Source organism: Pseudophryne corroboree, chromosome 11, assembly GCF_028390025.1.
Source record: "Pseudophryne corroboree isolate aPseCor3 chromosome 11, aPseCor3.hap2, whole genome shotgun sequence".
Lineage (NCBI taxonomy): Eukaryota > Metazoa > Chordata > Amphibia > Anura > Myobatrachidae > Pseudophryne > Pseudophryne corroboree.
The window spans coordinates 94304519-94316744 of record NC_086454.1 but is presented as its reverse complement, the minus strand read 5'-3'; the positions used below and the strand labels follow the sequence as shown (position 1 = coordinate 94316744).

The 12226-nt window shown below is 52.4% G+C and overlaps 1 protein-coding gene across 1 annotated transcript; it reads left to right on the top strand.

Moving 5' to 3' along the window:
• The first annotated feature begins 4570 nt into the window (after positions 1-4570).
• LOC134968650 (uncharacterized) lies at positions 4571-7417 on the top strand. Its single transcript, XM_063944175.1, has 2 exons — positions 4571-6382; positions 6968-7417. Exons 1-2 carry the CDS (start codon positions 4571-4573, stop codon positions 7415-7417), a joined length of 2262 nt encoding a protein of 753 aa, XP_063800245.1.
• Positions 7418-12226: the final 4809 nt, after the last annotated feature.

Sequence of the window (12226 nt, the reverse complement as noted above, 5' to 3'; positions counted from 1 at the left end):
AGTAATTTTGCACAAAAGTTTGGTATTTTACTCACGGCCTAACAAAGTTTTTTCATCGTTCTGCTGATCGTAGTGTGATTGACAGGAAGTGGGTGTTTCTGGGCAGAAACTGGCCGTTTTATGGGAGTGTGCGGAAAAACGCAGGCGTTTCAGGGAAAAACGCAGGAGAGTCTGGAGAAACGGGGGAGTGTCTGGACGAATGCTGGGTGTGTTTGTGATGTCAAACCAGGAACGAAAAGGACTGAACTGATCGCAGTGTAGGAGTAAGTCTCGAGCTACTCAGAAACTGCTAAGAAATTTCTATTTGCAATTCTGCTAATCTTTCGTTCGCAATTCTGCAAAGCTAAGATTCACTCCCAGTAGGCGGCGGCTTAGCGTGTGCATTTCTGCTAAAAGTACCTAGCGAGCGAACAACTCGGAATGAGGGCCCGTATCTTAATTTGACTGCTACCACAGAGTGCAGGAACACCAGACCCAGGGCCGTTTGCAGGGACGGTATAGCCGTGCAATCACACAGGGTGTCTGCAAGTCCTCGACCCCCACTGGTGTCTGTTGACGTCACACCGCCGCTAGAGTTCTATTGTCTCCACCCACCTGTCACACTGGGAGCAGTAATAGCAAGAAACAGCCCTGACCAGACCATTGCTCAAATCACATGGCAAGATAAAACTGCGGGGTCCCAGGGTTGCTGTTGCAATCCTTGAAAAAAATCAGTTTCGTAATAAAGACTTACTAGTACTAGTTCTTCTCGCTCCACGTCACTAGGCAGCGGCTCCTTCGGTGGCTGTGCTTTACAGCTGGGGATGTGACTTCCACCAGCAAACATGAATGGGTGGGGGATGGTTGGCGGGGCTTCAAACAACCAGCGGCATGGACAGAGCTTCGGGTGGGAGGCTGAATGAGCAGGGCTTCAGGAGGCCAGAAGGCTTGGGCTGGGGCTTCGGACAGCCGTGGGTGAGTGGGCGGGGCTTCAGCTGACTGACTCTTTAAATTCAGACACCTGGAGGGGTGAGTGGGCGGGGCTTAGAGTGATAGTGCTTTATGTTCAGACAGACAGCGGGTTTGTGGGCAGGGCTTCAAGTTCAGACAGCCGTGGTTGAGTGGGCGGGGCTTCAGGCACACTGCGCCGGGGTGGCAGAAGCAGAGCTTTGAACTGACATGGGGTTACTGTGTTGGTTTTCGGATGGCTGCTGGTGGTGACAGAAATTATTTTTTCCTGTCAACACTGCAGCTGATCCTGTGGGGCTATTTTCATGGGGGGCTTGGAGCTGCAGCTCCATCTGCCCCATTGTTAATCCAGCCCTGGGTACGGCCACATCTTGTATATTGTGTACAATTCTGGACACCTCACTATAAAAAATATATCTTAGACCAGAGATTCCCAAACTGTGTGCCGTGGCTCCCTGGGGTGCCTCGGGACACTTGCAGGGGTGCCCTGGGTTGGTGGTCCAGGACCAATTCAAATTATTCATGGTCAATATAATAGGCAAAACCAGTGCTGGTGGCTGCCAGTCATAAAATATGTGGCCAAACAGAAGCAAATCTTGTCCCTCACCAAACAAAGACATTTTTGGCCTAGGGGTGCCGTGAAAAAACATCTGATATTCTAGGGCGCCCTGATTCAAAAAAGTTTGGAAACCACTGTCTTAGACCTTGATAGGGTTCAGAGGCGAGCTACGAAATTGATAAAGGGGTTAGAGGCACTGTATTATGAGGAAAGGCTTACTAGGATAGAGATTTTATATATATATATATATATATATATATATATATATATATATATATATATATATATATATATATATATATATGGACAATACATGGAGCAAACATGCCATTTGTTTAGTGAGAGATCTCTACACAGGGCACGTGGACACCCTCTGAGGTTAGAGGACAGAAAATTGTATACCTATCGAAGGTTCTTCACAGTAAGGGCAGTAAGGATCTGGAATTCTTTGCCAGAGAAGGTAGTAATGGCGGACTCAGTCAATAAGTTTCGAAATAGATACATTTGTAACTGAAAAAGATATCCAAGGATATAGCATTTAAAATGGATGTATTTTAGAAAAAGTATGCATTCTAGTTGTCAGCTAGACTAAAACAGTCTTCACTCGAGTCATTATGGGTAAATCTATGGTTATATACAGAATAGTATAGTATCAAAAATAAAGGTTGAACTCGATGAATAACTTGTCTTTTTTCAACCTCATCGCCTATATAATAGCCCAGATCTGTGACTCTGTGCCTGTGTGTCTAACGTTGGAAGGAGTCACAGCACTGGGCGGAGTCAACTGCATCTTCTGCAGGGAGCTACCCCATACCCTGTGCCAGCAGCAGAGTCAATTACAAGACCCTGCCCATAGTATAGGGAGGTGAGGATGCCCAGTGGTAGTAGCAGTGAGTACTTGCAGGCAGTGGGTGGCCGCCCGCAGCTCCTCTCCCAGCTAGACACCATGCCTGCCACCTGACACCCACACCCCAGGGTGGGGGGGCGCTAGCTCAGGCACTGCTATATGAGCACCTGCAGCATACAGACAAGGGCTGCCATGCTCAGCGGCAAGCGGTTCGGAGCATGTGCAGCGGGACAGCACCAGGACGGGACACTCACTGATCACCATTGCTGCTGCGCCGCAGCTCCCTCCCTCTGCAGCCTAAGGCCGCGCGCCGCTCCTCTCCGGGAAAAACTCCATGCCTGGCGGGTGAAAGCCAGACCACAGGGCTCCGGACGCTATGTCATGCCCCATGATAACAGCCAGACAGAGTGGAGGCATGACGCCCGTCAGACAGGACGGACCATGTAGAGCGGAATGGGGCCAGGAAGGAACACGGACGACGACGACCTGCTGCTGCTGAGCCGGAGCTCCCTCCCTCTGCAGCCGACTGACCATGTCACAGCAGCAGCCAGGAGGTTAGCAGCCACCACGACCCGCACATCCTTACGTCACACATACCTCACACATGAGAGCAAAGGTACACACACTGTGACATCACACCTGTACTCCACGCCTACATCTGCTAAGTACTTCCCTTCACTACGCCCTGTCACCCTCATCTGCTCACCCTCATCCTGCTCTCTAACCGCCTGTCTGTGTACTGGCCCTCACCCCTCCTACACTATCAACAACCCTCACTAACTGCCACAGAGATTATGTGCACTGATATATATACTGTAAGACCTACAGCGGCACCTGCCCCTTCACCACCTGCAGCCCCTCTCCCATCCTCCGCACCCCCACACCTGCCCCTACCCCACCCGCAGCCTCCCCCACCCACAGTGCCTCTGGACCCACTACCCAGTCCGCGGCACCCGCGCTCCCTTCCCCACCGCAGCGCCTCCGGAACCTCTCCCCCTTCCGCAACAGTCCCGTACCCGCCACTCCCCCACTCACGGCACCCCCGCACCCTCCCCTCCCCCACCCGCAGTGCCCCCGGACCACCTACCCCATCCGATGCACCCCCGCACCCATCCTCCCCCACCTGTGGCACCTACGGACCCCCTACTCCACCTGCAGCACCCACCCCTTTACCACCTGCAGCGCCTCCTGACCCCCTCCCCCATCCACCGCACCGGCACACCTTCCCCTCCCCCTCCCGCGGCACCCCCACCGCCTCCGGACCCACTACCCCACCCGCAGTACCCGCACCCTTCCCCACCCGCAGCACCTCCCGAACTCCTCCCCATCTGCAACAACCACGCACCTGCCACTCCCCCACCCACTGCACCTCCGCATCCGCCCCTCCCCCACCCGCAGCGCCCCTGAACCCCCTCCCCTATCCGCTGCACCCTCTCACCCCACCATCCCCCACCAGTGGTGCCTTCGGACCCCTACCCCATCCACGGACCCGCCCCTCCACCACCTGCAGCGCCTCTGGGACCCCCTCCCTCATACGCCGCACCCCCGAACCTACCCCTTTCCCACCCGCAGCACCTCAGGAACCCCTCCCCCATCCGCAACAGCCCCGAACCCGCCCCTCCCCCACCCATGGAACCCCCACACCCGCCCCTCCCACACCCTCAGCACCCCTGGACCCCCTCCCCATCCGCTGCACCCCCGCACCCACCCCTCTCCCAGCCGTCGCGCCTCCGGACCCCCTACCCACCTGCATACCTACCCCTCCGCCACCTGCAGTGCTTCCAGACCCCCTCACCCATCTGCCACACCCCCGTACCTGCATCCCGCCCCTCCCTCACCCGCGGCACCTCCGGACCCAATACAACACCCGCAGCACCCCCCGCACCCGCCCCTTCCACACCCGCAGCGCCTCCAGAACCCCTCTGCAACAGCCCTGCACCTGCCACTCCCTCACCTGCAACACCCCCACCCCTTCCCCACCCGCAGCAACTCTGGCCCCCCTCCCCAGCCCCCACTCCCCCGCCCTTCCCCGTCGCAAGGAGCTACGCCCTCTTCACCATCGAACGCCCTTTCGTCATGCAATATTTAACCACTAACAAAACTAGGAATACAGGTAATACTCTATATAATACAAATACTGAACCCCAGAAAGGCGTGCAGGGGTTAAGGGGGTGTAGCCCCTTATGACGGTGTGTGAAGAGCGCCCGTAGGGCGCGATGAAGCACCTAGTTAACTATGTTACTTTGTATACTCTAGTCATTCCACCACCGCACCAAGAGGATCTGCCACCACCGTGCAGTTTCAACATGACACCAGCGCGCACTTTGAACCTGACACCACCGCGCAAAGTGGGCCTGCCACCACCACGCAAAGTGAACCTGCCACCATCGCGCAAAGTGGACCTGCCACCACCACACAAAGTGAAACTGTCACCACCGCACAAAATTGAACTGCCACCACCGCGCAAAGTGAACCTGCCACCACCATGCAAACTGGACTTGAGACCACAGCGCAAAGTGGACCTGCCACCACAACGCAAAGTGGACCTGCAGCCACTGTGCAGTTTGAACTTGGCACCACCGCGCAATGTGAACCTGCCACCACCACGCAAAGTGGACCTGCAACTACGGCGCAAAGTGGACATGCCACCACGGGGCAAAGTGGACCTGCCACCACGGCGCAAAGTGGGCCTGCCACAACCGTGCAGTTTAAACCTGGTACCACCCCACAAAGTGAACCTGCCACCACCATGCAAAGTGGGCCTGCCACCACCACGCAAAGTGAACCTGCCACCATCGCGCAAAGTGGACCTGCCACCACCACACAAAGTGAAACTGTCACCACCGCGCAAAATTGACCTGCCACAACCACGCAAAGTGAACCTGCCACCACCATGCAAAGTGGACCTGCCACCACAACGCAAAGTGGACCTGCAACCACTGTGCAGATTGAACTTGGCACCACCGCGCAATGTGAACCTGCCACCACCACGCAAAGTGGACCTGCCACTACGGCGCAAAGTGGACATGCCACCACGGGGCAAAGTGGACCTGCCACCACGGCGCAAATGGGACCTGCCACAACCGTGCAGTTTAAACCTGGTACCACCACACAAAGTGAACCTGCCACCACCGTGCAAAGTTAACCTGCCACCACCACGCAAAGTTAACCTGCCACCACAGCGCAAAGTGGACCCACCACCACCGCGCAAAGTGGACCCACCACCACCACGCAAAATGAACCCGCCACCACCATGCAAAGTGGACCTGCCACCACGGCGCAAAGTGAACCTGCCACCACGGCGCAAAGTGAACCTGCCACCACCATGCAAAGTGGACTTGAGACCACAGTGCAAAGTGGACCTGCCACCACAACGCAAAGTGGACCTACAACCACTGTGCAGATTGAACTTGGCACCATCGCGCAATGTGAACCTGCCACCACCACGCAAAGTGGACCTGCCACTACGGCGCAAAGTGGACATGCCACCACGGGGCAAAGTGGACCTGCCACCACGGCGCAAATGGGACCTGCCACAACCGTGCAGTTTAAACCTGGTACCACCACACAAAGTGAACCTGCCACCACCGTGTAAAGTGGACCTGCCACCACCACGCAAAGTTAACCTGCCACCACAGCGCAAAGTGGACCCACCACCACCGCGCAAAGTGGACCCACCACCACCACGCAAAATGAACCCGCCACCACCATGCAAAGTGGACCTGCCACCACGGCGCAAAGTGAACCTGCCAACACGGCGCAAAGTGAACCTGCCACCACGGCGCAAAGTGGACCTGCCAACATGGTGCAAAGTGAACTTGCCACCACCACGCAAAGTGGACCTGCCACCACCATGCAGTTTAGAGTTAACACCACCACACAAAGTGGATCTGCCACCACCGCGCAAAGTTAACCTGCCACCACCATGTAAAGTTAACCTGCCACCACCGTGCCAAGTGGACCTGCCACCACTGCGCCAAGTGGATCTGCCACCACCATGCCAAGTGGTCCTGCCACCACCACACAAGGTGAACCTGCCACCACCGCACCAAGTGGACCTGCAACCATCATGCCAAGTGGAGCTGCCACCACCACTGACTTTTGACCTGCCACCACTGCTGACTTTTGACCTGCCACCCCCGCTGACTTTTGACCTGCTACCACCACTGACTTTTGACCTGCCACCACCGCTGACTTTGGTCCTGCCACCACTGCTGACTTTGGAGCTGCAGCCACCGCTGACTTTGGAGCTGCAGCCACCGCTGACTTTGGAGCTGCCACCACTGAATTTAGACCTGCCACCACTGCACTGCGTGGACCTGCAACCATCATGCCAAGTGGAGCTGCCACCACCACTGATTTTTGAGCTGCCACCACCGATTACTTTTGACCTGCCACCACCACTGACTTTTGACATGCCACCATCACTGACTTTTGACCTGCCACCACCGCTGACTTTTGACCTGCCAGCACCGCTGACTTTTGACCTACCACCCCCGCTGACTTTTGACCTGCCACCCCCGCTGACTTTTGACCTGCTACCACCACTGACTTTTGACCTGCCACCACCGCTGACTTTGGTCCTGCCACCACTGCTGACTTTGGAGCTGCAGCCACCGCTGAATTTGGACCTGCCACCACTGAATTTGGACCTGCCACCACCGCACTGTGTGGACCTGCAACTATCATGCCAAGTGGAGCTGCCACCACCACTGATTTTTGAGCTGCCACCACCGATGACTTTTGACCTGCCACCACCACTGACTTTTGACCTTCCACCACCATCGACTTTTGACCTGCCACCACCGCTGACTTTGGTCCTGCCACCACCGCTGACTTTGGAGCTGCAGCCACTGCTGACTTGGGAGCTGCAGCCACTGCTGACTTGGGAGCTGCAGCCACTGCTGACTTTGGACCTGTCCCCACCACTGAATTTGGACCTGCCACCACCACTGAATTTGGACCTGCCACCACCGCACTGTGTGGTCCTGCTATCACCTTACCACGTGGTCCTGCTACCACCACACCACGTGGTCCTGCCACCACCATATATATACCAGTAAGAAGATGATAGCACACAGGGATATTTAAGAAACATAATTTTCTCATAAATACTGGAAAATGTGATAGTGATGTTTTCTGGAGAAAAGAGATAAATATTTCTTCCCCTGATTACATACCCTCCGACATATTGAAGGGTATGTAACCTGAAGAAGAAATATTTATCTCTTTTTTTTTTTAAACTTACAGTACCTCCATCTCCACAATTTCCAGCTTTTATTAGATAATTGTTTATTAAATATCCCCCACAGTCTCCTGCATTCAATAAAAGCAAATAAAAATAAAAGCAATTAAACCATAACACTATGTTGCATTTTTTTGGACCTGCCACCACCGCACTGTGTGGACCTGCAACCATCATGCCAAGTGGAGCTGCCACCACCACTGATTTTTGAGCTGCCACCACTGATGACTTTTGACCTGCCACCACCGCTGACTTTTGACCTGCCACCACCGCTGACTTTTAACCTGTCACCCCCGCTGACTTTTGACCTGCCACCCCCGCTTACTTTTGACCTGCCACCACCGCTGACTTTAGTCCTGCCACCACTGCTGACTTTGGAGCTGCAGCCACCGCTGACTTTTGACCTGCCACCACTGAATTTGGACCTGCCACCACCGCACTGTGTGGACCTGCAACCATCATGCCAAGTGGAGCTGCCACCACCACTGATTTTTGAGCTGCCACCACCGATGACTTTTGACCTGCCACCCCCGCTGACTTTTGACCTGCCACCACCGCTGACTTTGGTCCTGCCACCACTGCTGACTGTGGAGCTACAGCCACCGCTGACTTTGGACCTGCCACCACCACTGAATTTGGACCTGCCACCACCACTGAATTTGGACCTGCCACCACCGCACTGTGTGGTCCTGCTACCACCACACCACGTGGTCCTGCTACCACCACACCACGTGGTCCTGCCACCACCATATATACACCAGTAAGAAGATGATGGCACACGGGGATATTTAAGAAACATAATTTTCTCATAAATACTGGAAAATGTGATAGTGATGTTTTCTGGAGAAAAGAGATAAATATTTCTTCCCCTGATTACATACCCTCCGACATATTGAAGGGTATGTAACCTGAAGAAGAAATATTTATCTCTTTTTTTTAAACAAACTTACAGTACCTCCATCTCCACAATTTCCAGCTTTTATTAGATAATTGTTTATTAAATATCCCCCACAGTCTCCTGCATTCAATAAAAGCAAATAAAAATAAAAGCAATTAAACCATAACACTATGTTGCATTTTTTTTTAAATGTATACCAAACTGTCAGGATATTGAAGAAGAAAGTTGTGGATTCAAAGGCCCTCTTTATATACTAGGACTTAGCGTTACGGTAATTAGGTCCTTTGTAAACATCTAGCTTTTGTCTTTGAGTCTTAAGGTTATAATATTGGGGAAGAAAGGGAAACACAAGAGTGGAACCATGGTGCACTATACAGTATAGAGCAATACATACTCTAAACCTAAGTACACACTATACAATTATTGGGCCGATTTCCTAATAATCGGGAGATTGGACTGAATTATTGTATAGTGGTGCCGATGCCCACTCCACAATACAAAGTACCGCTATTCAGAATAATTAAAATAAACTCTGCAATCTAACATAGAGCAAATTTGAGGTTCTTGGTATACTTTTTAGCTAAAAAATACTAGCCCATCAACCAGCATCTAGGTGACTTCGTCTCTGATGGGTTCCTAACACAAAGTTTGAGTCCGGGTCGCAGGACCCCAACCTCTCACAAGACGGTGAGAGCCAGTCACCCCAGGGTAGCACACCAGTGAAAAGCTATGGTGTTAGTGTTAATAAGAAAGAAGCAAAAAGCTATGTATTACAAAGTGTTGCACATGTGAAAGGTGTTAAGAAAAGACAATAAAAAGGTGTAGTATTAGTACAAGAAAAAATAAGATTTTGAACCTACCGGTAAATATTTTTCTCGTAGTCCGTAGAGGATGCTGGGGACTCCGTAAGGACCATGGGGTATAGACGGGCTCCGCAGGAGACATGGGCACTATAAAGAACTTTTAGTATGGGTGTGCATTGGCTCCTCCCTCTATGCCCCTCTTCCAGACCTCAGTTAGAGAACTGTGCCCAGAGGAGATGGACAATACGAGGAAAGGATTTTATTAATCTAAGGGCAAGATTCATACCAGCCCACACCAATCATACTATATAACCTGGAAAACACATAACCAGTTAACAGTATGAACCAATAACATTATCAGTCAGACACCGATTCCAAACTGTAACATAACCCTTATGTAATCAAAAACTATATACAAGTCTTGCAGATCCAGTCTGCACTGGGACGGGCGCCCAGCATCCTCTACGGACTACGAGAAAAAGATTTACCGATAGGTTTAAAATCTTATTTTCTCTTACGTCCTAGAGGATGCTGGGGACTCCGTAAGGACCATGGGGTTTATACCAAAGCTCCAAATCGGGCGGGAGAGAGCGGATGACTCTGTAGCACCGACTGAGCAAAGCGAGGTCCTCGTCAGCCAGGGTATCAAACTTGTAGAATTTAGCAAAAGTGTTTGAACCCGACCAAGTAGCTGCTCGGCAAAGCTGTAATGCCGAGACCCCTCGGGCACCCGCCCAAGAAAAGCCCACCTTCCTAGTGGAATGGACCTTCACCGAATTTCTCTGCTAGGATTCGGCGTTCAACCGCCATGCCGTCAAACGCAACCGCGGTAAGTCTTGGAATACGCAGGGGCCGCTGCTGCAACAGGTCCTCCCTGAGAGGAAGGGGCCAAGGATCTTCTGTGAGCATTTCCTGAAGATCTGAGTACCAGGCCCTTCGAGGCCAGTCTGGAACAATGAGTATCGACTGTACTCTTTTCTGTCTTATAATCCTCAAAATATTTGCGATGAGAGGAAGAGGAGGAAACACACAGACTGTCTGAAACACCCATGGTGTCACCAGGGCGTCTACTGCCACTGCCTGAGGGTCCCGAGACCTGGCACAGTACCTCGGAAGCTTTTTGTTGAGGCGTGACGCCATCATGTCTATTTGAGGAATTCCCCAGAGACTCGTTATCTCTGCAAAGACTTCTTGATGAAGTCCCCACTCTCCTGGATGGAGACCGTGTCTGCTGAGGAAGTCCGCTTCCCAGTTGTCTACTCCCGGAATGAAGACAGCTGACAGAGCGCTTACGTGATTTTCCACCCAGCGAAGAATCCTGGTGGCTTCCGCCATTGCGACTCTGCTCCTTGTCCCGCCTTGGCGGTTCACATGTGCCACTGCTGTGACATTATCTGACTGAATCAGAACCGGTAGGTTGCGAAGAAGACTCTCCGCTTGTCGAAGGCCGTTGTATATGGCCCTTAATTCCAGCACATGTATGTGCAGACAGGCCTCCTGGTTTGACCATAGTCCCTGAAAATTTCTTCCTTGCGTGACTGCTCCCCATCCTCGGAGGCTTGCGTCCGTGGTTACCAGAACCCAGTTCTGACTGCCAAACCTGCGAAGGTGAGCACTTTGCAGCCACCATAGAAGAGACACCCTGGCCCTGGGGGACAGTGTTATTTTCTGATGTATTTGTAGATGGGACCCGGACCACTTGTCCAGAAGGTCCCACTGAAACGTCCTCGCATAAAACCTGCCGAAGGGAATGGCCTCGTAGGAGGCCACCATTTTTCCCAGAACTCGAGTGCATTGATGAACTGACACTCTTTTTGGCTTTAGCAGGTCTCTGACCATGTTCTGGAGGTCCTGGGCTTTTTCCAACGGGAGAAAAACCTTCTTTTGTTCCGTGTCCAGTATCATGCCTAGGAACGATAACCGAGTCGTTGGAACCAATTGTGACTTTGGCAGAATGAGAATCCAACCGTGCTGTTGGAGCACCCTCAGGGAGAGCGACACGTTCTTCAGCAATTGATCTCTTGATCTCGCTTTTATCAGGAGATCGTCCAAGTATGGGATAATTGTGACACCCTTCCTTCGCAGGATCACCATAATTTCCGCCATTACCTTGGTGAAAATCCTCAGGGCCGTGGAAAGCCCAAACGGCAATGTCTGAAACTGGTAATGACAATCCTGTACAGCCAATCTCAGGTATTGTTGATGAGTGGAATATATGGGGACATGAAGGTAAGCATCCTTTATGTCTAGCGACACCATAAAATCCCCTCCTTCCAGGCGTAGGGGAGCCCCAGCGTCATGCGGTGGACTTAGCGGAAGCCAGGGAGGACTTCTGCTCTTGGGAACTAGCCGAAGCAGGTCTTCTCTTACCTCTACCCTTACCTCTGGCGAGGAAAGAGGAGCCCCGACCTCTTCTGGACTTATGTGACCGAAAGGACTGCATCTGATACCGTGGAGGTTTCTTTTGCTGTTGGGGAACAAAAGTCAAAAGGGTAGATTTACCCGCTGTGGAAACCAGGTCCGCGAGACCATCCCCAAACAAAACATCACCCTTGTAAGGTAAGACCTCCATATGCTTTTTTGAGTTCGCATCACCCGTCCATTGGCAGATCCATAAATATCGTCTTGCAGAAATAGCCATGGCATTGAGCATCCCTCATATATAAGACTGCGTCCTTAATATGAGCTAATGTTTAAAAAATGGTATCCCTATTAAGGTCAGCTGACAGGGTATCTGTCCAAGCTGCTACTGCACTACATACCCATGCCGACGCAAATGCAGGTCTAAGTAAAGTACCAGTATGTGTATATCTAGACTTCAATGTAGTCTCCTGCCTGCGGTCCGCAGGATCCTTGAGGAGACGGTAGCGCCACCTTCTTGGACAGGCGTGTTAAAGCCTTGTCCACTGTGGGAGAGGATTCCCAA

What these genes read in the sequence shown, in the direction of transcription:
- LOC134968650 (XM_063944175.1), top strand. Translation starts at nt 4,571, where the DNA reads ATGAAGCACCTAGTTAACTATGTTACTTTGTATACTCTAGTCATTCCA. An exon ending in TCCTGCCACCACCACACAAG is followed by an intron (nt 6,383 to 6,967) that starts GTGAACCTGCCA and finishes TTGGAGCTGCAG; the next exon opens with CCACCGCTGAATTTGGACCT.